Here is a 25,339-nt window from a genome sequence, read left to right on the forward strand (position 1 = left end):
TTTTGGCATAGTATCAGAGGAATAAGGTAATTTTTGTCACCACCAATTAAAAAGTTTTACAAAACAGGACTGTTATAAAACAATTAAACCTTGCAAATGCAGTAGTCTCTAGGAGGGAAACCCTGGAGGAAATTCTGCTTATTAAAATTGCAATTTTAGTTTCCATTAAAAAGGAGAATAAGACAACAGAAGATGGGTTGGCAAGACAAATTATTTCTTAATGTCAGTTGAGCTTATTTCAAATGAGATAACATATCTACAGCAGGTTGGGTTCAACACATTTTTGCCTCGTCAACTCATTTATCTAATTCAGTCATCTTGATTATAGCCTCATGGACCTTCATTTTCAGAGGAAGAATTTCTTAACAAACAACCTACACAACATGCTGATTACTGAACAGTTAATTCTAATTAACTTGGCTATGGCAAGAGAATTTTGATAAAGTCCTAGACTGCAAATACGGTTTGGTTATTCTGGCCAAACGTCTTTAAAATCAAAACCCACAGCAGAGTCTCCAGATGAGACATCAGAGTGATAGGGATCTAATTTAAAGAAACAAATGAGAAAATTAAAATCACAAATAATTTATTCTTCCGTTAGAATTGATGGAGTACAGTTTTAAATAGCAATGAAGTACACAGTGGTGGAAAATTGGCACAGAACCTACAAGCTTTTAATTCATAATAATGTTCCTTATGCCTTATCTGTTCAAACCTTGATGTGTAGTTTCTATTGACCTTAAGAAAACTGTTTTCCCTTTAAAAAGAATGCACAGATTGAAAATCTTGTCTTTCATGTATAATGTCATATATGCTATGGACATCAGCTTTTCTTCTTCCCCCTGAACACTGATTGCCAACTGAAAGAACCAAAATATTATTTACTCCTTGGTTAATTTTAAGTTTTACCATTCATAAAAATTGCCAGGGATTCTTGAATGCATATATTTCTGCAGAAACAATATCCATTTCTTTATCTGATACACAGTTGCAGGGCTTCAGTTTCAAAACCAATTTTTTTTGTGTACTATTGTTATTGATCAAGGTGCTGCCTTCTCACTCTCCCACATGCAATGCTGTATGCATTAATGCAGTTCAAAACAAAATTTGGCATTTGCCTCACCAACAGATTTTATACTTGATGTTACAAAGCATCCCCTTGGTCTCATGTAAAACAGTAACAAAGATGGACGCAAACAAAAATGCCCCCTTTCTAAAGTTACTAACTCCCAGTCAGGAAAGCTCTCCTGGTTCTGGCCAGGATGGGGTTAATTTCTGCAGTAGCCAGGAGGGGACACCTTCTCTTCCAGGGACCCTTCCAGGCTGCGTATCCTCGGGTGGAAACGGGCTCTGCATGGTGAGCAATCAACTGCATGTGAATCCTTCTCCTCTTTCTTGCACCCTCTGGCACTGGCATTGCTGCTGTTACTTTCATTTTCCAATTTCATTGCTGCTTCCAGTAAATTTTCTCCCAAGCCATGATTTCTACCTTTTGTGCCTCCAATTCTTCTCTCCAGCCTGCCACAAGGGAAGGGGAAGGAGAGTGGGGAGCAAGCAAGCAGCGCGTGGTTCGGAGCGTGTCAGTGGGAAGACTAAAATTGGGGAATACCATTCCTAAACCACGACAAAAGTTTAGATAGGTTTTACAAAGTCCTCTAGGCTATTTTGATACATACAAATTATTCAACTAAAGGTTAAAATACACTTATACAATACAGTCCTGTTCTCCATATTCTTTTTCAAGTTCATTGCATATTCAAGCCAAGTAAAATTAACACTTGTCATTTTCTTTGTTATTGCAATTATTAAGAAGGATTACAGCTTGCTTTTGCAAAGCTCTGACAAAAACACTTGAGAAATAAAACCCAAAGGTTTATCTTGTTACCCAAAAAATGTTGCAGAAAATTGTCAAACTATGTTAAAAACAATTTTTACAAAACCGCTTCACTCAGAAAAATTGGAAAGCTTAAAAAATTCATCTTTGCACAAGACTATATTACACTGTCCTTAATTATGTTCCCATTTAGATAACTGGGATTCTCAATCTTTGTACGTGAACCCATCAGTGACATAGAATGCTCTCCATCTTTTTCACTGTTATCTTTACTGTACACCATTTCGAGACTAATACAATCAAGCACTTACCATGCCTCTAACCCATTTTTAACAGTAGATTTGTTATCCTGCCCAGTGAGTAGTGTACTGTCTTGCATATTCACCACATGAAAAACATAATATACAAAATATTGCTGCTGTAAAAAGTGTGCATTTCCCCTTTTCCCCTACAAAAAAAATCTGTGGAAAAAATATTAAATTCCCATAACCTTCATAAACATACAAAGCTGTTTGCACCTCTCAGTCTGTAACAGTCTATTTGACATACAATTCTCAACTCACTGCAAATTGTTATGTCACAGATTTTCTGTCCAATATTGCCATCTAGAGTAGAGATGTGAAACTAGTTTCTGAGAATCTACAGTCTTTAACAATTAACCCATAAAGACTGTATACCGTAAAACAGCCTCAAGATTTTTCCAAAATCTAGATGGAATGGGAGGTTCTCATCTCGGGAAGATGTCCACAGTGCTGAGGAGACAATATGGCTGCTAACAGATTTTGCCTACCGGAATGTGAGTATTTTTTCACTGTTGATAATTTCCATATTGACCCTAAAAAAAAAATTCAAAATACATAATCAGACCACAAGACATATTTTCCAGTATTAAAAGCTGTAACTGGAAGACCATCCAAATAAAACTGTATGTTAAAAGGTGGAAACAAATAAAAGTAAATGATACACTGATATGAGGAACTGGTGTAGCTTCATCTCACTAAAAATACTTCATGCTTTAACGTAGAAGTAAGACCAATGACATGAATTTAGGGCCAGGAACCTAATTTGATCAAAAGAGTATACCTTTAAATTCAATAGACTGCTGTGAAATTAGCAGAACATCATCAAAAAATAAAAGATGGGGATTACTTCCCACTTAAACTTTGAAAATTATTTCAAAAAGTCAAGGTCACCTAAATTCAAAGTAATTTAGGAAACTAACCATGACACAGAGATACCTAAAATTATTAATCTACCAAGCATTACAGAATAATGGCACATGTATTTCAAAACCAAGGCACATCCCGGTGAACACGAAGAACTAGTCCGCATATCCTACAGGAAGCAATTATTCCATAGATCTGATACACAGAATTACCACCCTTATTGATACTCTCTATTTCTTTTAACAGAACGTCATGCACTGCAGAGGTGGGCAGAGGTGAAAGCATCAATGCTACAAGCTTGCCATGATCCTTCACCATGGGGTTCAAAGCTTGCAGAAAGAAGGACTGTGCTAGGAAGTGAACATGCTCCAAACTGTGATCCTGCCACCACTCCATGTTAAGTACCACCACAACAAGGCAGGATTTTACATTTGAGTTTGATGCTGCAATGTCAGTTATGTACCATTATAATACAACAATCAGTCATGAAGTAGAGTTTCACAACAGCTGCCAGATGAGAATTTAAGCAGCGCAATACCTATGGGAATGGCCGATATGAGAGTTCTTCTATAATCGAGTTTCCCAGTGGAACTTAAGACTGCACAAACTGGAGGAGCACAGCCTATCAACAGAGAGGGCTATCCACTTCTACTGCAAGGAAAGCTGGAAAAAACCCGGCAAACTGTGACTAAGTTTCCTTGACCCTATACTAGCCACAGGAAAAAATTTTCCTGTAGGTTATTGTTTTCAGAGGAAGCTACTGGGTCAGTGCATAAACATTTGGTTTATCTGTTAAATAATTAAAAGAAACTGCATCACTGAACTACCATACTGAAAGGGTTTGTTCCTTCTTCCTTGTCTTTTCTGATTTCTGCAGAAAGAAAGCCAACTGTTCTTTAAAATCGTGGGCAATTCTCACTTCTTCAGAAAAGTTTTTATTGAAAGTTCTACCTACCTTCTACTGACATATCAGCATTTTTTTTAGACATCAGAACTTCATCATTTAGTTAATCTTTATGTTGTTTATACCAAGGAAAGTAACTGTGTACATTTTAATGACATTTCTGAATGATTCATAGTGGAAAGTTTGGATTTTTATATGTTAGTATCTTTTAAAGGAAAAAAACCTGTTTCATCCTTTAATTCTAAGACATCTGTTTTTACAAGAGCACTTCACTACAACTCCGGCCTCAAGTTTTGGTGGTAATTGTTTTAAACTCGTCTTAGCACTGATAAGAATGAAGCAGTTGATTTTCAGGTCACTTCTTTCTTATGTTCACTGCCCCCTTATACTGCAAAACCTGGTTTCATGTCTCCCCATAAACTCTGCAGCTGAAGGACTTCAGCTGCACGCCTGAGGTGCTTTTGCAACTGAAGAGAAAGATTAGGATTAGGATTTGTGTCTGTGGAAAATAAATTCAACCATTTCTATTGCAAAGCAGTGATGAAAAATGATTCACCATGAGATTTAGAGGCCTCATCTTTCATATTAGTCATTCACCATCAGGCTATGAAACACATCACCTTAATTTTTAAGGTCCAAAAATACTGCTGGGAAGCCCTCACTTTGCCAAATTGCATTAAAACTCAGCAAACTCGGAGAGTGACTTACCACAATTCCTTACAAATGATTCTTGGTAACTCACCAAGAAATGAACTCCATGAGAATTGTATGTACATACCTGAAAGACCATGTCCTCAAATTCCTTAGTTTAAATGTCCAGAGTCTAAGGTTATCAACTGAGTGTATAAGAATCACAACTTTCTCATCAAACAAAAGAATACCTGGTCATATCCATAAGGCCTCTGCTGTGGTGGCTGTGGTGGCCCAGGCTGTGTGGGTCTGTATCCCCCATACTGCTGTCCTTGTCCTTGTGGATAATTGGGATACTGAGGCCCTGGACCACTCTGAGAGGGGCCTGGGGATCGTTAAATGAAAAAAAAAAGAAAAAAGAAGACTGCTTAAGATGTTGGAAAGAAGAGAAGAGTAAAAGCACTGATTTTTACAGCTAACCAGGGTTAAATATTACTACTGTGCAATTAGGTGTTTTGAGCAGCCCCCCTGTCCCCCTGGAAAGCAGGGCCTGTGCTCCAACCACAGAAACATTTACTTTTATTTATATATTCATTATTTTATATCAATGCATGTAGTTCCACATACACAGGACAGAGAAGAACAAGGCAAGAAACTATAAACATGAGCCCTTTCCAGGATTTAGGAAGGCAGTCTCCTGATGTATGCTCCTTCAGTTCCAGAATTTTCTAATGCCAGGAGCAGCAGATGATCAGCTATGTTTAACATTTGGACCTTTTGAAGAGACCAGCAGTACTGTGCTGCCAGAAAGTGAAGTCTCACACCACAGCAGGCAATCATGGATGGGGTGTCAGGCAAGCAAGTTACACATGTAAAAAATTTGAGATGTGACAAGCAGTGAAAACTATTGTGAAATGGAAAAAAGCACCCTCTATTCCATACTCCTCTGGTAATATTAACTTTCCAGAAAATGGCTAGGAAAAACCCCAGAACTTTGACTCCAGTCTTTTTTCGTCTATTAAAGAAGTCATTCTTTTGCAAGTACAACTCTCTGTTACTATTCACAGGGACTTGACTTGTCTACCACTGGAAGCTGCACGTTACCGCCATCAGGCAGTGCAGCCATGTTCCAAACAAAATTATCCTCATCCCCCCAGCACTGGGAGAGATGGAGTACTCTGTATTGCAGTGGCACTCCCTAGGAATCCTTTGCAGTGGACCGCCGCTTAAAAACGGGGTCTCTGTTTTTCAGAGCTGAAGATTTGCAGCTCTTCAGAAGTGCTTTCTTTAAAACAAACCAACCCTTTTTTTCCCTCCCCTCAGACGAAACAGATGTGTTTCAGCAACTGTGATTCAGTGCTACAGAGAGCTACTTTTAGCTACAGGCATTGGACATTAAGATGACATCAGCTGGTAACTCCTTCAGTAATGCTTGATCTGTAAGACAGTGAAAAAGATGACCTGGAGAAGAAAAGCTCTATAAGCTATTACCATTCTCCTCAGGCCTCAAATTCCCTTGAACTATGCAGTTTCAGTCTTCCACAGTGAAAACAAAACCTTAAAGATTGATAGTAATGACTGAGAGATTGATTTATTTTTGCAGATTAGAAAGCAATTAAGTATTAAATTGAGCAAGAATACGACATCTTAGAAGTGCTGTGTTCATCTGACAAATGAACATGGGTTTATTTATTCATGGTAATTCTTTATTGCTGAATTCTATATATTCACTGACATTTCAAAGAAAAAAATGGAACTTCAATAACAATTTCTGTTAGAAACCAGAAATTGAAAAGTATGTTATTCTGTTTTACGAATTATGTTGGGTAAGTGGCTCCAAAAGATTTCCTAATCCCTTTTCTTCTTGTATTTCTTAACCTAAACTTTCAGAATAAATCAGATTTTATTTGTTTACTTACAAAGTTCAGAGAAGCGATCAGCATGGACCTCCACTCTGATCTTCAGTCTGTTCCTATATTATGTTTAGTAGAATGTAGGTACAAGTATTACCTTAGAACTATCAATTCATCCATAACCTCCAGAAGTAGAACACTTGGTAAATGTCAGTGGATCCTCTTAAAACTTAACTCTGTCTCAACATAACTGGATTTCATGTGAATCTGGCATTTATCTACACGGCAAATTACCCATGCATTTCCTCACATACACACAATGCTGAAAGCTTTAGCATTTAAGCCTGCAAAAAAGCTAAAAGCTAGAATACATGGAATTTCAGAGCTTCCTTCTTCTGTGATAAATATGTATGGCTTTACAGTATGCAAGCAGGTAGAACTTAAAGAGCAGTCATTTCAGTATGCTCTTCTGACACAAAGTTTTTTAGAATTAATGCACAAAAATTACATACTACTACTTTAAGTTTCCTTTTTGGGAGGTTTTCCTTGAATCCAGGGACTTGTGGCAGAGGATTTCTCATTCTCATTTCTCATTCCTGCTGTGTGTCAGAAGGTTTGGACTACTAGCGCAAATTTGTAAGGCACAGTCTCTTTAAAGCTGCATTGTCAATGCTTACAGTCATTTCTCTACTGATCAGCACAAGAATTTGAAAAGAATGATTCATATATGTTGAATGAAGTTTTAAACTAGTTTTTAAAAGACTGTCTTAATTGGCAAATCAAGAGATGAACGGGGTTGCCATCTTTGTGAGTGCGTTCACCTACAGAAAACAGAAAAGAGCAGAATCTTTCTGGGTCCTTCTAAATTACAGACACCCATTATAAGGCTGTTTAGTCACCCTTGGTTTTCTGTGCTACCACACTCTCCTAGACTGCCAACAGATCTAATACCCAAAAGATGCCACCCTCCACATTTTCTTGTTTTGGCCCAGTGAAATTGCAGGCACAGAGCTGTTCTGTGCAGGCCTGGCCTCTGGACACAGTCAAACAGGGATAGAATAACACACAACAAGGGTCTGTCTCTCTTAGTCCTTTCTGCGACAGCTGTCTGTGTGCTCAGGCTCTTACCATAACCCTGCTGTTGTCCTGGATAGCCTTGTTGGCCGGGATATTGCTGCTGTTGTGGTGGATAACCCTGCTGTTGGGGTGGTCCTTGATATGCATCTTGCTGCTGACCGTATTGCGAGTTTCCTGTAAGATCATTGCAAGAAAGCAGAAACTCATAAAGACACCTATTTTATTTTCTTTTCCTTCTAAGATGCACAGCCAACAACACAAGAACAAAATGAAAATGCAATCTTGATTTCAAAAACTGAACAAAACAAAGAAAACTCAAACCAAACAGAAGGAACTCGGCCAAACAAACTGCAGTTAAAGCCAATTTTGCAAAGTTGAACTGCAGCATTTTCAGCATCTCTGCCAAACGAGCATTACATTTACTGGAACATCACAGTCATAAGATCATGACTATGCTAAATAAAATAAAAAAAAAAAGACAAAATTAAGGACAGCTACAAGAGCACAGACTAGCTACACAAGATCAGCAAGCTGTTTCCTAACGGCACTATAATTATACAAAATATATATACACACACAAAAAGATATACAACTGAACCAACAAATTTACGTTTAAATAAAAATTTCCATTGACGTAAAAAAAAAAAATCTCTAGAGTGTTTTAGTCATTTTACTGTTGTTAGAATGGCAAGTTGTGGTTATATATTTTAGGTGTTTGCAAGAAATTATTCTGAAGGCTTCAAGTTCCCTGCCATTTCCAAGACAGCCAGCAACTAGTATTCTACAAGAGCTTTGCATGGGTATAAGTTGTGTTGTGCAAGAATTTCTGTTCCCGTTGAGGGTGGGGGAGGAAAGGGAATGTCTGTGCGTATGTGTGTGAAGGTATATAGATACCTCCTTCGTAGTAATGTTGTGAGGAATCCTCATAAGGCCTATCGTAGCCTTGTTCAGGATACGACGGTTGCTGATAACCGTAATCATTATGACCTACATCAATTCGACAAGAGACAGGAAGAAACGTTAATGGCCTCTGAGTGAAAACCCTAAAAATATTTCATTTCTCAGAAAAATGAAAAAAAAAATTCAACTGGATATACATGAAAAAGAATTTTCAATTGTATTAGCCAAAGACTTATTAATATGATTTCCTTTCATATTGAATTAACATGTGACAGGGGAAAAAAAAGGCTTAATGCAGTAGTTCTAGAAACATCACAGCAAGGGATGGTCTTAACCTTCTGATAATCCTTGTTGGGGGAGTGGGGGGGGAAGTACTTCATCTTTCACTCAAAAAAAAATGAAAGCATTTAGGCCTTTCACATGTAAATAACCTGAATTAAATTAGAATGAACAAAGAAAGCAATTATCATACTTTGTCTAACACCTGTTCTGCTGATCTCCAATTCAAAAGCATATGCTAAAAGCAGTGTGAAATATAACAAATAAAGTTCAATGACGTTATGAACCATCATCTACATTAAATTCTGTTTTTAAAGGACAGAAATATAACACTCTCAAGGTTTTCCCTACAAACAGAATTCCTATGTAAGGTCTTAAGAAAACTTTTCCTCTTACATTCCAGTCCTGAGCAGATTCATTATAAACAAACCTTTCTATTCAGAGACTACAGGCATCTCGGATTAAGAAACCAATATATGCAGTAAGCACCCCACCTGTTGTTGGTTTTAGCACACATATATTTTGTCTTACAGATGATCAAAATATATCTGGTTGCTAACTTGGTCAAGAATACGTGCCAAAATTTTGTTTACGTTCAAAATTAAATCATAGAATTTGGAATAAAATTTTTAAATAAAAGTAAGGAAAGGAGGAAACAGTTCTAAAACTCAGTGATTTTTTTATCAGCTCTGCAACTGTACAATACATCATTGACTGAATCTTAGATACATACATAACCATTAAAACAAGCCTTAAAACATATGCTCTTTGTATTCTACATAAGAGTAATAATGAGGTAATGATAAAGATGACTCTTTACAAGGAATAGATCTTAGAAGTAATCTGTGCTGCCAGAGAGCTGTTGATGGTAACATCAAAGTGCCCTTACTAGAGTAAATTGCCTGTAACAGTTTAGTGTTCATGTGTGTACATAAATGTTCCAAAATGAAAGCTGAATAATTACCAGTTAATGCAACTTGTAAAATAACTCTGCACATACATCTCCAGAAACTAACACATGTAAGCTTATACAGATGTGGCTTGATGTATCTTAAAATCAATTTAATAGAAATTAAATTCAAACAACTGACTGGTATCCCTTTATTTGCAATGAGTAGTTGCTTTGGCAATTACACAGCTTTGCTTGGTATACATTTTTTCAAACATTAACATCTACCCCATTTCTTGAACTTCATAAGATACCATTAAGTTGCACACATGGTTATCACAGTAGTCAGGAGTCAGCATCTTTGGTCTCCCAGTCTCTGCTCAGCCTGAAAACAAGTTAATTTCAACTTCTCTAACTTATAAGACAATTCAATAGCCTTCAGCACTCCATATTCCAAGAGGCAGGAGGACAAATTTATGAAATTCAAAGTTTCAGTCTTGTCTTGAAAGCACTGAGGGGACATCTAAAGAGGATTCACATTTCCAATACCCTCAGGGCAGGGACCATTTTATTCCTATATAAATGTTAAACTGAAAGCCCATACCATGTCAGCAATAACACATTTGTGCGACTTACATGAAAACTAAACACTAAGTTTAAAAAAATAGAGTCTTTACAGAAAAAAACCACATCCTTTTAGCAAGTTTTTTCAGTTCAGTAAAATTTTTAATAAAAGGATATCGCCCCCTCTCTTATTGATAATAAAGTTATGACTGTTTAAATTCATCTCAATTATACTAGATATGCTAAGGAACTCTCCATTCTTTTAGAGAAACCAATTATTTCCATTCATTTTGAAATACTAAAACTGTTAAGAGTTTCAAATGGGAATAATACAAATTACATGCTTTAAGTTGTAAATTTGTCATAGTAACTTAAACTGTAGTAACAATTCTGAATTTGGAAGGTTTTGTAAATGTGAGGTATGATATCCAATTACTATTCTTGCCTCATCCCCTAATTTTGGGCATATGACTACATTAGTATTGGGCAGGTATAGAAAATGGGAAAGTTAACATTTATGAGAGATTACCATCAGGGTAATATTGCTGGTTCATGCCTTCTGGAGGACCTTGTCCACCATGACTGTATTGGTCCCCATAATAGTCTTCCTGGCCTGAGTACTGCTGTGGTGGGCCTGAAAAACCACAACCAGTCAATACGTAAATAACTTGTTTTCTCTATTATAAAGCCTGCTAATTTCTGAATTTAGTATGAGAAATATTTCTCAAATGTATTCCCCACCCATACTGTTGCATTACAGACAACATATGTAATCTGGTTTAGTTAAAAAAATAAGTAAATGTATCTATCTACGTATACAAATACACAGTTGTTTGGCTGCACTAGACTGAGACTATATACATCAAACTTAAGTTTTGAGCTTATTTTAGGAATATGTGTATAAAAGACCAAGGTGTTAAAGATGTTAAAAATGAAATCATTCCTTGTTGAAAAGGACTAAAAAGAAAAAAGAGACTCAATATTGTGGAACTTTGTTCCTTTGTTTGTAATTGAATGAATTCAGAACCAAGTAGGTACTCTGTTCCTTTTCTGTACCTATCATTTAAATATCAAAACAGAATTCTGCATCAGCATATCTGAGATGCATAATTTCAGAATGCATAATCTCAGAAAGAACCAAAGGAAAAAGAAAACAAACTTGTCTTCACATTTCATGGTGACAGCAGTAATCTCTTGCTGCAAGAACCACCCTTAAAAAGGATAACAAAAAGAGTGTACAAACAAAGCCTGTCACACCAAATTACTTGACAGAAATTTGGTGTAAGCAAGAAAGTGATGTAAAATGGTTTCAAACATGGTTATTTAAAATCAGTGTAAAAATACTGAAGTGAATTCCTACCTTGCTGTGGTGGCCTGTATGGAGGAATCTGTCTCTGCCCCATCATGTGATTTCCTTGGTTAACTTGGCCCATCATTCCCATCGGTGGCTGCTGCCCCTGGTAATGCTGGCTACCTGCCTGTGGCATGTTGTATTGCTGGGAGGGAGGCTGCTGGTGCATCATTGGACCTGCAAAAGGAGAAGCAGCAAAAATGTCAAATATGCAAAAATTATTTGTGATTAAACCTTGCCAAAAGAACATGGAAAACCCAACCTTTAAAAACGGACCAAAAAAGGCTCAGTATATCCAGTGCTCTGATAAGAGTTTGTTGTTTCTGGACTTATGCAAATGTAGGTGAACAATTCAGTAACCAAACTACAAAAGAGAAGTCAGCCTAAACAAGGTTGCTTTTTAGATGATTTTTCTTCAAAACCACAGATACTAGTTTACACATACACAAAGATAACTGGAACAGTTTCATCAATTTTTGCTCTAAAAAATATCTTCAAAAAAGGTGTAGGTGAAAACCTGATGGTGAAACCTTGGTAAGTCATAAAAAGATTATTTAACATTTGTGATCTCCTCAGAGCATAGTTTCAATACACACATAGTTGCTGTTATATTCCATCAACAAACCACTAAGCTGTTATCACAAAATCAACAATTTTATTTAGCCTGTAAAGACAAACCATGTGAACCAGATAGGCACACACAGAAGGCATATGCAGAAGGCCCACAGAACACAGGCTCTGCCTGATACTGAACAGTCCTAAACAGCCTTAACAAAAAAATCTTCTTTCATACCAAGTTGCACCAAGTTTCCATGAACCACAGGAACAGATCAGGAGAGATAAAGTACTGTCCATGTTTCATCAACTGAGAAAATCTGATTAAGGCTGTACTTAGAGAAACGCAAATTTCAGTAATGAAAACAGACAGTTAAAGAGCACCCTACTGACACCACACAGCAATGAAAACGATGATTACACCATTTCATTATATGAGATTGCAGGTTAGATTGATATAACATTTAACAAAGAACAGCCTCTGCTCCTCCTCTGTAGTACCACTTCAGAAAAGAGTTATTCCAGTATCAAAAACATGAGGAGGAAAGAGTTGTGGCAAGGAGCTAAACTTTTTTAAACAACAGATTTTTGTAATATATTAACTCAAACCACTTAACACATACTATAACGGTGAAACCCCAAGCTTTTTTTGCCTTTTTAAAAAGTAATTTGTTTTATAAACTACAAAGACAACAAGAAGCTAGCAGCCTCACTAAAAACTAAGACAAATCATGGTATCAAACATCAAATTAGCAGAGCCACTCCTAGGTGCCATCCAAGGAGAAAAAGGAAGATAGCACCTACTTTCTGTATGCTTAGATTTTGCCACTCCATTTAGTATTTTTAAGTAACTAGGTGCTGGAGCACAAGCAGAAAGTCCTGTGTGAAACTACAGCACTGGAAAAATACCTAGATACCGTCAAGTGACTGGATTTACACAGGCAAAGGAATATGTAGTCACTTAGATCCTGTCTATGCGGAGTTATGAGGGAAAGTGAGGAAAAATTAATTAATGGTATGAATTCAAAGTGCATTAGTTAAATCCCATTAAACCCCTGCGTGGGATCTCTTACTGAGAAGTAAAGTGGCCTAAGCTTCATTCTCCTCTAAAAATAAATATTGGCCATTCTTAAGAAGATCCAGTTATGCTTCTATCCTTCAGTATGGCAAGTTTCTGTGTCCCAATTTTAAAGTAAAAAAAAAAAAGAAAAAGGGTTAAATTGAGATGTACTTATTTTAATTATTGGCAAAATACACTTCCTTTTTTGATCTTCTAAACGAGTAGATAATTTAGATTATTTCATTTCACTGCTCCTCTGTTTGGAGGTACTGAGAAACATTAGGCAGCCTTGAAAAAAAAATAGAAACTTGTTGCCATAATATTCCTAGATCTCAAGAAAGCTTGTTAATTAACAATATTAATATTAGTCACAATACAATGTGATAAAATGTGTTGGGTCCCCATGGTGCAATGTAGAGATTTTCTGTTTGCTTTTTAAATTAGAACTTCATTAACGCTTTGTAGAGCCACAATGAGAATTCACTACCCTGTATCAGGCTGTGTGTTGTGTTCATAACAGACAGCCTGGCTTCCTTCCAGTTTAGTTCTTCCTATTAAGAAGATACCTAAAAGAACCACCATGGTCTCTACTGCCTCATGGAACATAACCATTTTATGCAGTAGTTTTGAGGGATGAGAGGACTTTGAATTTATTCCTCCATTTGAAAAATCTCGCCTAGGAGAAAGCCACATTTATTCACCATGTAATACTTAATATGACATAAAATCCCGAAACTTAATAAAAAACTTAACAACTATTAATTCATTATCTACTTGGATATGGAAAAATTTGAGAAGTGGGCCCAAGAGAACTTCATGAATTTCAACAAGTCCAAGGGCAAGATGCAGCACCTGGGTCGGGGCAAACCCAGACGTGAGTACAGAGTGGGAAGCTCACTGACAGCAGCCCTGACAAGATCTTGGGGGTTTGCACTGAGGAAAAGCTGGGTATGATCTGGCAATGTGGGCCTGCAGCCCAAAAAACCAACTGTATCCTGGGCTGCATGAAAAACATGGCCAGGAGGTTAAGGGAGGTGATTCTGCCCCTCTACTCTGCTCTGGTGAGAGCCCACCCAGAGTGCTGTATCCAGCTCTGGGGTGCCCAGCACAGGAAAGACACAGACCTGTCGGAGCGAGTCTAGAGGAAGGCCACAAGGATGATCAGAGGGATAGAGCTATAAGGAAACGCTGAGAGAGCATGGGTAAGAGAAGGGTACAGGAAGACCTCACTGTGGCTTTCCAGTATTTTAAGGGGCCTTATAAAAGCAAGGGAGATGGACTTTTTATACAGGCAGATAGTGACAGAACAAGGGGCAATGGATTTAAATTGAAAGCAGGTGTGTACAGATCGGATATTAGGAAGAAATTCTTTACTTTGAGGGTGGTGAGGCACTGGAACAGGCTGCCCACAGAAGTTGTGGATGTCCCATCCCTGGATGCGTTCAAGACCAGGATGGATGGGGCTCTGAGCAACCTGAGCTAGCTGTAGCACAGGCAGGGAGACTGGAACTACATAATGTTTCAGGTCCCTTCCAACCCCAACCCAAACCATTCAATGATTCTATAATGCTTTCTAATATTTGTCGCACATATTTTTACAAGCACCCTGAAACACAGCTCTTGAATCTCTCATCAGGTCACAACAAACTACATTTGGTGGAAGTCATGATCTCTTCCAGACCTGGAGATAAGACTCTCATATACAAAGCCCTCAAAACTGCGAGCTGCAAGAGAATGCTCACTGCTTTCAAAAACTCTCTATAGAAACTCTTTTTTTGTGAATTTCTAAAATAATTTAATCCAGAGAGGACAAAGTATCTGATTTGTACAGAGTTCAAAATGCATCCAAAGAAATACTGTGTTATGATTATCTCTGTAAAATGTGGAAGTACAGAATTTAACTAGCCTACATTATCAAGAATACACATTTTTGTTTAGTAGGTGTAGACAACTTTGAAATGAGCAGTTAAGGAAAAAAAGTAACTTCTGCTCCAGCCAGGATCTCCTACAGAGGCCTCATGTACAGGGAAGAAAAGGTAGGTAGATTAAAGCAAAAATGGACTACTACCTGACCTTCTTGTAAGTACAGTGACACAGTGGCAGTCTCCTGACAGGAAAGGACTTTTAGAAACTGACAACCTAGTCTTCACACAGGTAAGATAAATAGAAAGAAACAGAAATACAAACTGAAAGTAGGTCCCAGATAAAGCTAACAAATCTGAGACCAGAAGTGCAGAGGATGAAAGAGCTCCAGAAAAGTTTAGTGGTTTAAAAATGTCTCCTTGGCATTGTCCCTTACGCTGAATCTCAGATACTGGTGGGAAATGCTATGAGAGGACAAGAGTAAGTGCTGATGTGGTTGAACCTTCTGAGGAAGCAGAGAAGTGAGGAACCACACTCACAAATGAACTGGTGACTCTGCTGTTCTGACTAAAGAGCAATGGGAACAGGTGGGTAAGACCAAAAAGCAGCAGTACAAGCTATTGCTTCTTCAGTCTTCCAAATTATGATGGTTGTGTTGCTCAGAGGTCGGTTCTTTAGGCATTTTAAAATGTGCACTTGGCATGGATGAAGCAACTGGATATCTGTATCTAGAGTATCAGCAAAGCCCACCATGCTACACCTACCATCAGCAATCTCATCACTGTGTCTACTGTTACAAAACTAACAAAATATGTACCACTGCAGCAACCCTCAGCAAAAACTTTTCGATGTTGGTCTACATGTTTAAAAAAAATGCTTGTTTCTTTAAGTGATGGTTTTAAGTCTTGTGAGAGCTATCTTAGAAACTATACCGTAGGGTCAATTTAACATGACAAACACTACAATTCAGATGTGCTTAGTCAAATGAACCACCATCCTAAAGGTGTTTTAACACCAGATGCAGTTTAAACATTATCTCAAAAGACCTTGAGGATACAAAACTTTTTGCTACTCCTAATGTATAACCTAGGCTGCAAATTAAAGACAGTAGACACTCCTCCACACTACCTTACTCCACAAACTTTTAATCTCAAACCAAAACATAATTTCAGGTATCATTTTAAAAAAAACTAGTCCATAAAATGTGATACAAAAAATTCCTTAGTTACCAACACTGCCTTTCATGTTTTACCCTAGGGAAAGAAGATGAAAGCACAAGCTCTGTGGCAGCTGCTTGTATCTTTCGTTTTTTCATGACAAAACTACAGTGTCTTCTACAGCTAGACATCCTACAAATCCAGCTATAGCATGATGTTGTTTCAGAATGTGAAGGCAATTTTATTTCCCTTTAATAGGTTAGATGTCAAAAAAACCTGAGATTGCCCTGCCTTCTCTGTAACAGCTTGACTACTGTAAGCAGTCAAGGTACTGAAACCTAACAGTCTCAGCTTACATGGGAGTGAACAGATGGCAAGACATTTGCAAAAGGTACTCAAACTCAGAAATCACTTTATCCTGGTCTGCGACACCCTGAATACATTTATATTTTAGCTAACATTGGATGTTCCTATCTTTATGTTCCTTTATGTAGCAACAAAAGAACAGGAATCTGCATCTGCCTCATCTCTACTCTTTCCATAGCTTTGTATTTGCTCCATATTTGCCTGTAAGTGAAAGAGCTCTGAAATTTTAATGGATTTTTTTCTAAGTTCATATAAATGAAACTGTCATTAAAAAATCTCAGCACCAGATTTGACAAGTGGTCTCCTGCAAATGACTGAGTCAACATGATATTGTCCTGTAGAGTTCACCTGTAAATTAGTTCCCTTCCCTTACCACAGGCAACATATAATATAATGCTCATTAAATAGAGACTGGGAGCTTGGCAACTTTCCGCCAAACTCTTCTGGCAAGGGGATGGAATCCCAGCAAAAGGATCTGAGAAACACAGTCTCTGGGATGGCCACGTGTAGCAAAAGTATCTGAGAAACAGAGTTTCTGAGATGGCCAAGCTACAATGTCTTGGTTCTTGTAAAATGTATTCCTTCTACTATTAAATATTATTCCCCAGGTGTGAAAGATTTGTTCAACATAAAAAAAGAGGAATTTCCATGCAAGTTTCAGGTTTCAGAAAAATCATGCTTACATCTCCCCTCCCAAAAGTCAAAAATTGGCCACACTTGTGATTTTTTTCAACCTAAGTAGTTTACCATACACAAGAAATGTACCCATAAGAACATAGTTTCTTCCACATTCAATCAGTTCCTTCTGCTTCCTATCTTTTCCAAAAATGTAACCAATATTCCTTGCAGATGTCCCAGGCTGCTGTAATAACTTTTCAACGAAGAGTCATCTACAGAATCTTCCACTTAAAACATTCTGCTTTCTAAGTCCAAAATTACTTGAATTCCTCTTTTAAACTAGACTGACTGTAAAATCAATACCATGAAAACTTTGCTTCTCATTTAAGGTATTCCTCTGGCTAGCATTTTATAACTAGTGCAAAATCAATAATGAATACAAAGTGGATACAGGAAGTAAATCCAGCAAAGAGTTCTGTTACTATGCATTTTATTTCTCAATTAGCACTTTTTCATTTTTTTCTTGCTAACACCATCTGCCTCACAAGGTGTATATACAGCAAGATGTTTTGGTAGCAAGTGCACATAAAAAGGTTATGCTAAAGCCACCCAGGTGTTGATCAAGCCTTTCTGAGTGTTATGATGGCTTTATATATTATTTAATAGTATGTTTTTTTTCCCCTGGAAGTACTGGCTTCATTCAGTACAGTAGGTATTACTCACTGAAAAACTACTTCAGTATTTTGTTTCTTCCTAATAGTCCATGTGAGATGTGACACCTAGTCCAACAATGAAGACAGAATTATTAATTTATTCATGGTTTTCTTATGGCACCCATAAGTAATCTGTCCAAATCTTCATAATGAATATACTTTCATAACTCTCCTGTGAAATCAGATGGTATCATAATCTTACCATCACATCATTCCTCTACAGCTGAGGAACCCACATAAAGAAAGATTAAGGTCAAAAACATCTACTGATTTTTAACAGCCAACTTGAGATGCTAAGATCTCATCTTGCAGAATATTTAGCATTGTATTTAGCTAGTGCTGTTATTAACTGACAGATGTAGTAGGATCTCTCATTTTCAGTATGAATCACTCCTGTAAGACAAAGAAACAAAACATGCTTAGGGGCTCACAAATGTCTCCTGACAACAACACTGAGGTTCAGAAATTTTGGTTCATTTCTGTTTCTGAATTCTTGCACAACTAAGAAATCTTTGAGCCACAATCTGTTTATTCCCCTTCTGTTAAACTGCACTGAGTGCATTTCCTAGCAGCTCATTCTTGCTTCTTCACTTAGGTCAGAAGCCTGAAGTCGCCATGCTTGGCTGAGACCTCTGCCCAGCCAGACTGGGGCTCGGTTACCTATCTAAATCTCTCATGGTCTCACAGATTCCTCTGTCGTTCTCTGCCTGGCTTGGAGTCACAAGAGAGTGAAGATACAAAAATAATTCCTCTAATTTGTCATCAAATTTCAATACACATGTAACAACTAAGAGTAGAAAATGAAGGAAATGTATTAAGCAGACCTGACTGGGAATCATCTTAGATCAAAATAACAAACATGCACATCTTCAGACTAAAGACTTCCTCTCTCACAGATACTTGGAACAGTATTTTCACTTAACAGCAAATAGCACTTGGCTTGCATAACACACAAGTTTCAAAGCCTTGCTCTAAAGGGGCACTTGCATTCCTACATTTATATATTAAGTGCTCTGTTTACTACTGTTTTTGTGAGACACTGAAACATTTTAAAGAATGTAATTTTTTATCCTACAGCCCTCTGCTTCTGTGAAACCTCTGCAAAAAACAGAACCAGCCTTGAAGCAGACACTTGGAATGGAAAAAGTCTCAGCCTAAAGGGTCAAAACTTGGCAGAATTAGAATTACACAATGCAAAAGTTTGTGTGGCCCTAATGGCAATGGGACCATTGTTCTAACTAAAGATTTTGCTCTTGTTCTTGAACCTATAATTTGGTTAATACTGTTTTATTCTTTAATCCCCAAAGTCACTTCAGTACCATTACTTGTTCAGAACAGAAATCTTTTAAGTTTATTTCTGCTTAACTTCTAATGACCAATTTTCAAGTTTGACAGAGTACAGAAAACACAACAGGGGAATATTACGAGGAAGAGTAAAGAATGCTACTTTGAGATGGAATCATCTCCTAAATTTTAGGCCAGTCACACAAAATTGTTTTCTGTAGAGTGACTTACTAGATGGCTCCCTCACACATACTGCTACATAATTATTGCTAACTCTGCAACTAAAAAACCTGAACTGAACTGGCACAGGGCTTTTTCAAAGCATCTTACAACGTTTACAAAATTACTACATTGTGTATTGTACAGAACACTGAGATAACTTGCCAGTTCAGAGAGATGCATAAATATTCCCGCTTGTGATGGTTTCCTCTGCTATGTGCCTACCTTTTGTTTCTTCTGCTGTTGTATTTTAAGAAAAATGCTATTAACAATATGGATGTTGAAGGACTCAGACTTCCCACTTTTTCTACTGGTAAGAAAAGTGCAGAAACAGCTGTTTCATCATGACTTATTTTTAGCCTCTCATTAAGTTAGTCTTTTGTCTGTTTTGCACCTTTCTGTAGCCTAATAATCAAACCGATCAGTATGACCTGGTCTGTCTGTACACCTCAGGAACAGATGGTCTCTACATATAAAAAAGTGGAGCTTCGGTTTGTCATATGTCTTCTAGCAGGTGCTATGTACAGATCCAGTGCAGTAAACAGACTTAACAGGTAAGCTGAAAATACTGCTTGCTGACTTGTAAAGCACATCTATAAGAATATGCAGTACATATACAACTTAATAATTTGCTGTGCTGTGACTCTAACGCAATATTTTAATTCCACAATGTCCTTGCACTTCAACAAGGACACCAAAACATCACTGGTTTATGCAATGGAAATATCTTAGATACTAAATTAGTTTTGATTTTTACTATATACACAAGGACATCTCATGAAAGCAGTAGGGAGTACCGGAGTTGTTCCTGGTACTGAATTTTTCTTCTCTAAGACTAACAGACATTCCATGCTAAAAACAGCATGCAGCAGAAAACAAAGACTAAATAGGTATAACAATCTGAGGGCTATCTGACTTTTAATTTTTCAATTTAACCGAGAGACTTAAAAGTAGAGATGTCTTTTATCAACCTGAATGATAATAACACTTAGCTAGAAGTGTAAAGTCTGATAGACAAACAGCAGTTCCAGCTTATAACTGACAAAACTAGATCCATTTCCAGATTCTCACGTAACACCTGAAAATAGTTCAATGTCTGCAAATAAAAAAAAGTCACAGACACATGGGAGAAAAGAGATGTAGAATCCTCAAAACATAGGTACAGAATATTCACATCCTATTCTGAGATGATCCTTCCACAAGGATCACTGAGCCCATGTCTTAAGTAAATGGCCCATATGGTGACTGAAGTCACAACCTTTGTGTTCTTAGCACCATGCTCTAACCAGCTGAGCCAATCTCAGGATACAAATGCATTTAGAGAAAGATATCTACAACATAAAACCTTTTAAAAAAATCTGCACCCAAGATGTTTTCCTTTTACAGAAGCTAACAAGCACCTCACTTACCTTGGTTTGGTTGCATATTCATGTTTGGTCTGGGCCCATAGTTGCCCATTGGCTGTCCCTGGCTCATTGTCATCTGATTCTGCACTGGCATGCTCTGTGACGATGGCACTGAGTGATTATAGCCACCCATGGACCCATGGCTACTTGAAGGCATATTCATGGAACTGTTTGTCATATTGAGCTGGTTAGGTCCAGGTCCTTGCATAGGCATATGGTTGGGTCCTTCAGAAAGAAAAACAGGGAAAAAAGTACATTAAGCATCATAAAAGCAGGTGAAAACAGTCATACAGAATCACAAAACTAAAGAGAAGTCATTAAATACAATTACATTAAAATAAATTTAAAATACAGTTTGCATGTGATTTCCCTACTTTAAAAATACGCAAGTGAGTAACAAAGTTCATCTCTACTATGAAATACATTTTCTTTTGTTGAGCAGCTAAAGCTACTAAAACAAAGGTGAATTATCACATAGCTCATCTTCTATCCGTATCATACACAAAACTAGTCTTTTTAGTACTTTCATAATACAGCCTAAATTTCAACCTGAATTGCACAAGACCAGGGTAACAGACAGCTTGATAACTCTTATCAGCTGTAATTGTTACATAGGCTGTAACATTTCTGTATATTCAAACAACCCATACTAGACAATTTTTTGAAACTAATGATTATTTTTAAACGCAGGCACTATTAACACTGACATAATTACACAGAATCACAGAAACACTTTGGTTGGAAAAGACCACTAAGATTGTCAAGTCCAACAACAAATTTAACAGTGCCAAACCCACCACTAAATGTTAACTTAGGCTAACTTTCATTCAAATGATTACACAGTTACCCATAAAAGAATGAGGAAGCACTCTATGGATCACTGATGCAACAGCAAAGGCTTTTGTAGAAAATCTGTGAGCCAAACTCATTCTACAGAGCTGTTTTAGTGCCCTTGTAGATAAAAATCTAATCAAAAGTTGTTCCTGACAAGAAGACAACTCCTGAGTTTATCTCCTGAGATGGGAATGAGAACAAATCTTCATGGTAAGACATTAAGACTTTTTTTTGATACGTCAATCATGACTTTTTTTGTAAGAATGACATGTAAATGGAAAGCATTTAGTGACCTATGTCGGTAAACACGTCACCTGTGCTGTGCATACGCAGAACAACCTTGGAAATCAGAGAAAGGTGTGAAAAAAGGACGAAGTGAAAATGTTGCAGACAATGAACTGCATCTTTTCCACTTGTAAATAAGGTTGAAAATTTCAACACAAGAGAAAATCAATGCTTTTGATTTCTAGTGGACCTAGCATTGCAGTGATTCAGATCCCATGAGACAATGCAGAATAAAAACGGCTGAAGGACTATTTAACATTTTTGATCATATACTGTATAGCCAATATTCTGCAACTGTATTTGCAGATTACTAGAGTGGGGGATGATGACTGGAAGGACAGACACGAAATTATCAGTTCAACTTGTCAAGAGGCAAAGGAAAAGCAACTCGTTAATACACCCATCTTGTTGTTGAGCCAACATCATCTTTTCACCTTTTATTTCCCTTCTTCTTGACAACGCAGGTTGAATATGGATTATTCTCTGAATTACATCTACTCTCAATGGGTATTTTAACAAGTACAACATTACAGTACCATCTGGTCAGGCTTCTCATTACTTTAGGTGGAACAGGTGAACAGCTACTAGGACTAAAATTAGTAAGAGCTGTGACTGGATATTAACTATGACAAGTAAAAAAAGTAGATGAAATGCATGGATTATGCCCAAGACAAGCACCACACAAAGACCTCGTGAAAATATGTACAACCAGTGGACATGACAGACCAGGTCAACTGTAAACAAGGCTAATGCTGATATGTACAGATTTCACCACGAAGATGCTGCTGTTGCTGAACATGCCACAGGTTTTTTGTTAAGCTAGAAAACTCTAAGAAGAGGAATCTCAAAGAAACTATGCTAGTAGAGCTGTAGGAAGGTACTGATTTGTTTACATATTTCCCGGCAAAAATTAAAAAAAAAAAAAGAACCACACACACCCCCCTCTGCCTTCAGATGTAAACAGCTCTTAAGTCCTTGGCTAATGAAAAAACTGCACTGACCTAGGGTAGAATGAAGGAAGAAATAAGGACATAGAGAGCTGCACACATGGTCACAGAGACCATACTAACTGACTGAAACAAAAAGATGCAAAAGAAAAAGATAACAACGATAAATGAACACAGCTACTAAAGCCAAACTGAAGAAATAGAGAGTAAGTTTAAAAATATGTTTATCCTCTTGCCCTTTTAAAGACACCTTACTGAAATAAACACAAACCTATTTTGTCAAGGAAATTGTAAAAGCTGAAAAAGGTATCATACATGCAGTTCACTGTTCCTGCAAAACAAGGTGAGCAGAGATTGCTGAAATGTACAAAGGCAGATCCACCACAAATACAGAAAAACTAGTTCAGTGAATAGGATTGTGCCCACAAAAATACCACAGATGCCTATACTGTCCGTCTTCAATTCAACACTGCCTAATTCAGTGAGAATTCAGTGCCTAATTCAGTGAGAACATGGAGACAGTTTAATTATGAAAAAGTGAGATTGTCTCTAACCATGAGTTCAATCGTGAATGTGCTCTTAGGTAAAGCTATGGTGAAGAAAAGCTTCCTACTGTAGCGCCAAGCTACCATTGCAGAGCTGCTAGAAGACTACTCTCCTAATTCCTTTCCTAATTAAAGGAAGGAATACACAGGGTTAGTGCCAGAAGGTTAGGGCCAGGGAGTGGCTTTGTTTGTTTCTGATCAATGGAAGACATTGTCAATGACAGATTTCAGAGAGTTAGGCCAGCACATGGGAGTAAGTTTTTAAAAACTGATAATGTAAGAAGCAAAATGAGGAAGGCAAAAATCATCGCAAGAGGTAACTTGAAAAAATAGAACATCTTCTCTAAAAGGCTGGTTTACACTTCATGTCTCAGGTAGCACCAAAACAGGAGAAAGCACTCATAAGAAAAAGCTGTCATATGAAATGTGAGGTACGTGTATTTTCTGTGGTCAAAATCAGGGGTTTTGTTAGCAAAAAGCTAGAAAACAAAGAGACAAAAAGCTAAGACCATAGTATCAAAAATCTTGCCAATGAAAAATAATAAAAACACACTTTTACATATAATTTTTTTATAGCTTGTCAAAACACTTCATGGGGTTCTCTCGTGTATAAGGACAAAGCAATTGATTTTTTTTTTATATGGATAAATGAAATAGGAAGAAGAGAATATGAATGAACTGTGAGTGAATTAATGAGGCATGAAGTATGTATCTCCACTTTAAAGTAACTGCTTTAAATGCCATACTAATTAGATCTGTGTTATAATAAAGTTAGCAGAGTAAGTATCTATCCTGAGTATAAACAGAAGTCTTTTTTCCTCTTAACCACCTATGCACAGCACATTACCTCCAAGAAGCTGTAATCCAGACTAAGTACATTTGAGACTAAATTTGCAGGAAGGAAAGAAGACTTTGAGAGAACTTGCTGGGAACACACAAGTGCATGTGTTTTGGTTTAGAAATGCTATTCCCGAATTTACTGTTTCCACTAAAATGCTCCAAACCACACTCCACTTGCTCACTCCCCTGTTCCCCCCATTTCACTCTCCTGTGTTGGGCTGGAGAGGAGAACTGGAGGCACAAAAAGTAAAGATTACAAGTTGAGATATGAACAATTTACTGGAAACAGCAATGAAATAAGAAGAGTAACAGCAACAATATTAGTAACAGTGTACAAGATGCAAAGGATTCACAGGCCAACTGCTCACCACACAGAACCTCCACCAGGTTAGAATAACCTCCAGGTCCTGGCCATGCCTCCTCCTGGCTACTGTAAAAATTAACCCTGTTCTGGCCGGAACCAGGACAACCTGTTATTTAGGAAGGTCACCTACCAGTGCCACAACAAAGGTCAGAGACCCCTACAGAGAGGCTTATCTTTCAACTTTTTACGTATGATAAAATAACCTCAAGAAATCAGGAAGACAACCTGCCCCTAGCACATCTTAGTTCATCATCTCCTTCCAAACTGAGATCACCCTTACTTTGCATCACATAAATTCAGTCAAAGGAACTCTTCAGACAGCAATTTTTTCAGCTAAAACCCACAATCTGTCACAGGTACAGATAACACTCAAGTGTATCACCAGCTGAAAAAGGTTTGTCATGACTGTCTTCCCTGGCAAGAGGATACAGACACGCATTTGTCAGGGGATGCAATTAAGGGCCTCAGCAGCACTTCAGGTTCTGTACTAACCAGGACACAAGCACAAGAAAAATCATCCTTTGCCCTTCAGGCAATAGGACAGGTCTATAGCAGAACTTTAAAATGACTCATGCCCTGATCATCACTAGGCAGTTCTTCTAATCCTCTCATCAGCCCTTCTGCCCATACTCAGGTCTGTGGAAGCTCCTGCTCAGGTAATACCTGATATCCTTGGCTGGCATTTTTAAGTGCCTGCATTTTATTTTTCCCAGGCTGGTCAACTGACAGTCCTGGATTCTCTCTGTTTAAGATTAGTGACTTTACTCCTTTTATACAGATCATCTCTACAGATATTTAAGATTCTGTATCTGGTTTTTATTACAAATGTCTATGAA

The 25,339-nt window shown here is 37.5% G+C and overlaps 1 protein-coding gene across 4 annotated transcripts in view; it reads right to left on the reverse strand.

Moving 5' to 3' along the window:
* Positions 1 to 569: 569 nt before the first annotated feature.
* SS18 (SS18 subunit of BAF chromatin remodeling complex) overlaps positions 570 to 25,339 on the reverse strand; it is a 49,692-nt gene continuing 24,922 nt past the window's right edge. For 2 of the 4 annotated variants that reach the window (XM_039548987.1, XM_010396399.2), the window contains exons 5-11: positions 20,692 to 20,913; positions 11,457 to 11,624; positions 10,626 to 10,730; positions 8,359 to 8,451; positions 7,516 to 7,638; positions 4,786 to 4,919; positions 570 to 2,669 (exon numbers count right to left, since the gene is read on the reverse strand). In XM_039548987.1, coding sequence (XP_039404921.1) covers positions 2,643 to 2,669; positions 4,786 to 4,919; positions 7,516 to 7,638; positions 8,359 to 8,451; positions 10,626 to 10,730; positions 11,457 to 11,624; positions 20,692 to 20,913 — 872 coding nt within the window. In that variant the 3' untranslated portion in view covers positions 570 to 2,642. The remainder of the gene's footprint in view (positions 2,670 to 4,785; positions 4,920 to 7,515; positions 7,639 to 8,358; positions 8,452 to 10,625; positions 10,731 to 11,456; positions 11,625 to 20,691; positions 20,914 to 25,339) is intronic. The other 2 variants (XM_039548988.1, XM_039548989.1) reach the window with 2 other exon arrangements.

Source organism: Corvus cornix, chromosome 2 (assembly GCF_000738735.6).
Source record: "Corvus cornix cornix isolate S_Up_H32 chromosome 2, ASM73873v5, whole genome shotgun sequence".
NCBI classification, from domain to species: Eukaryota; Metazoa; Chordata; class Aves; order Passeriformes; family Corvidae; genus Corvus; species Corvus cornix.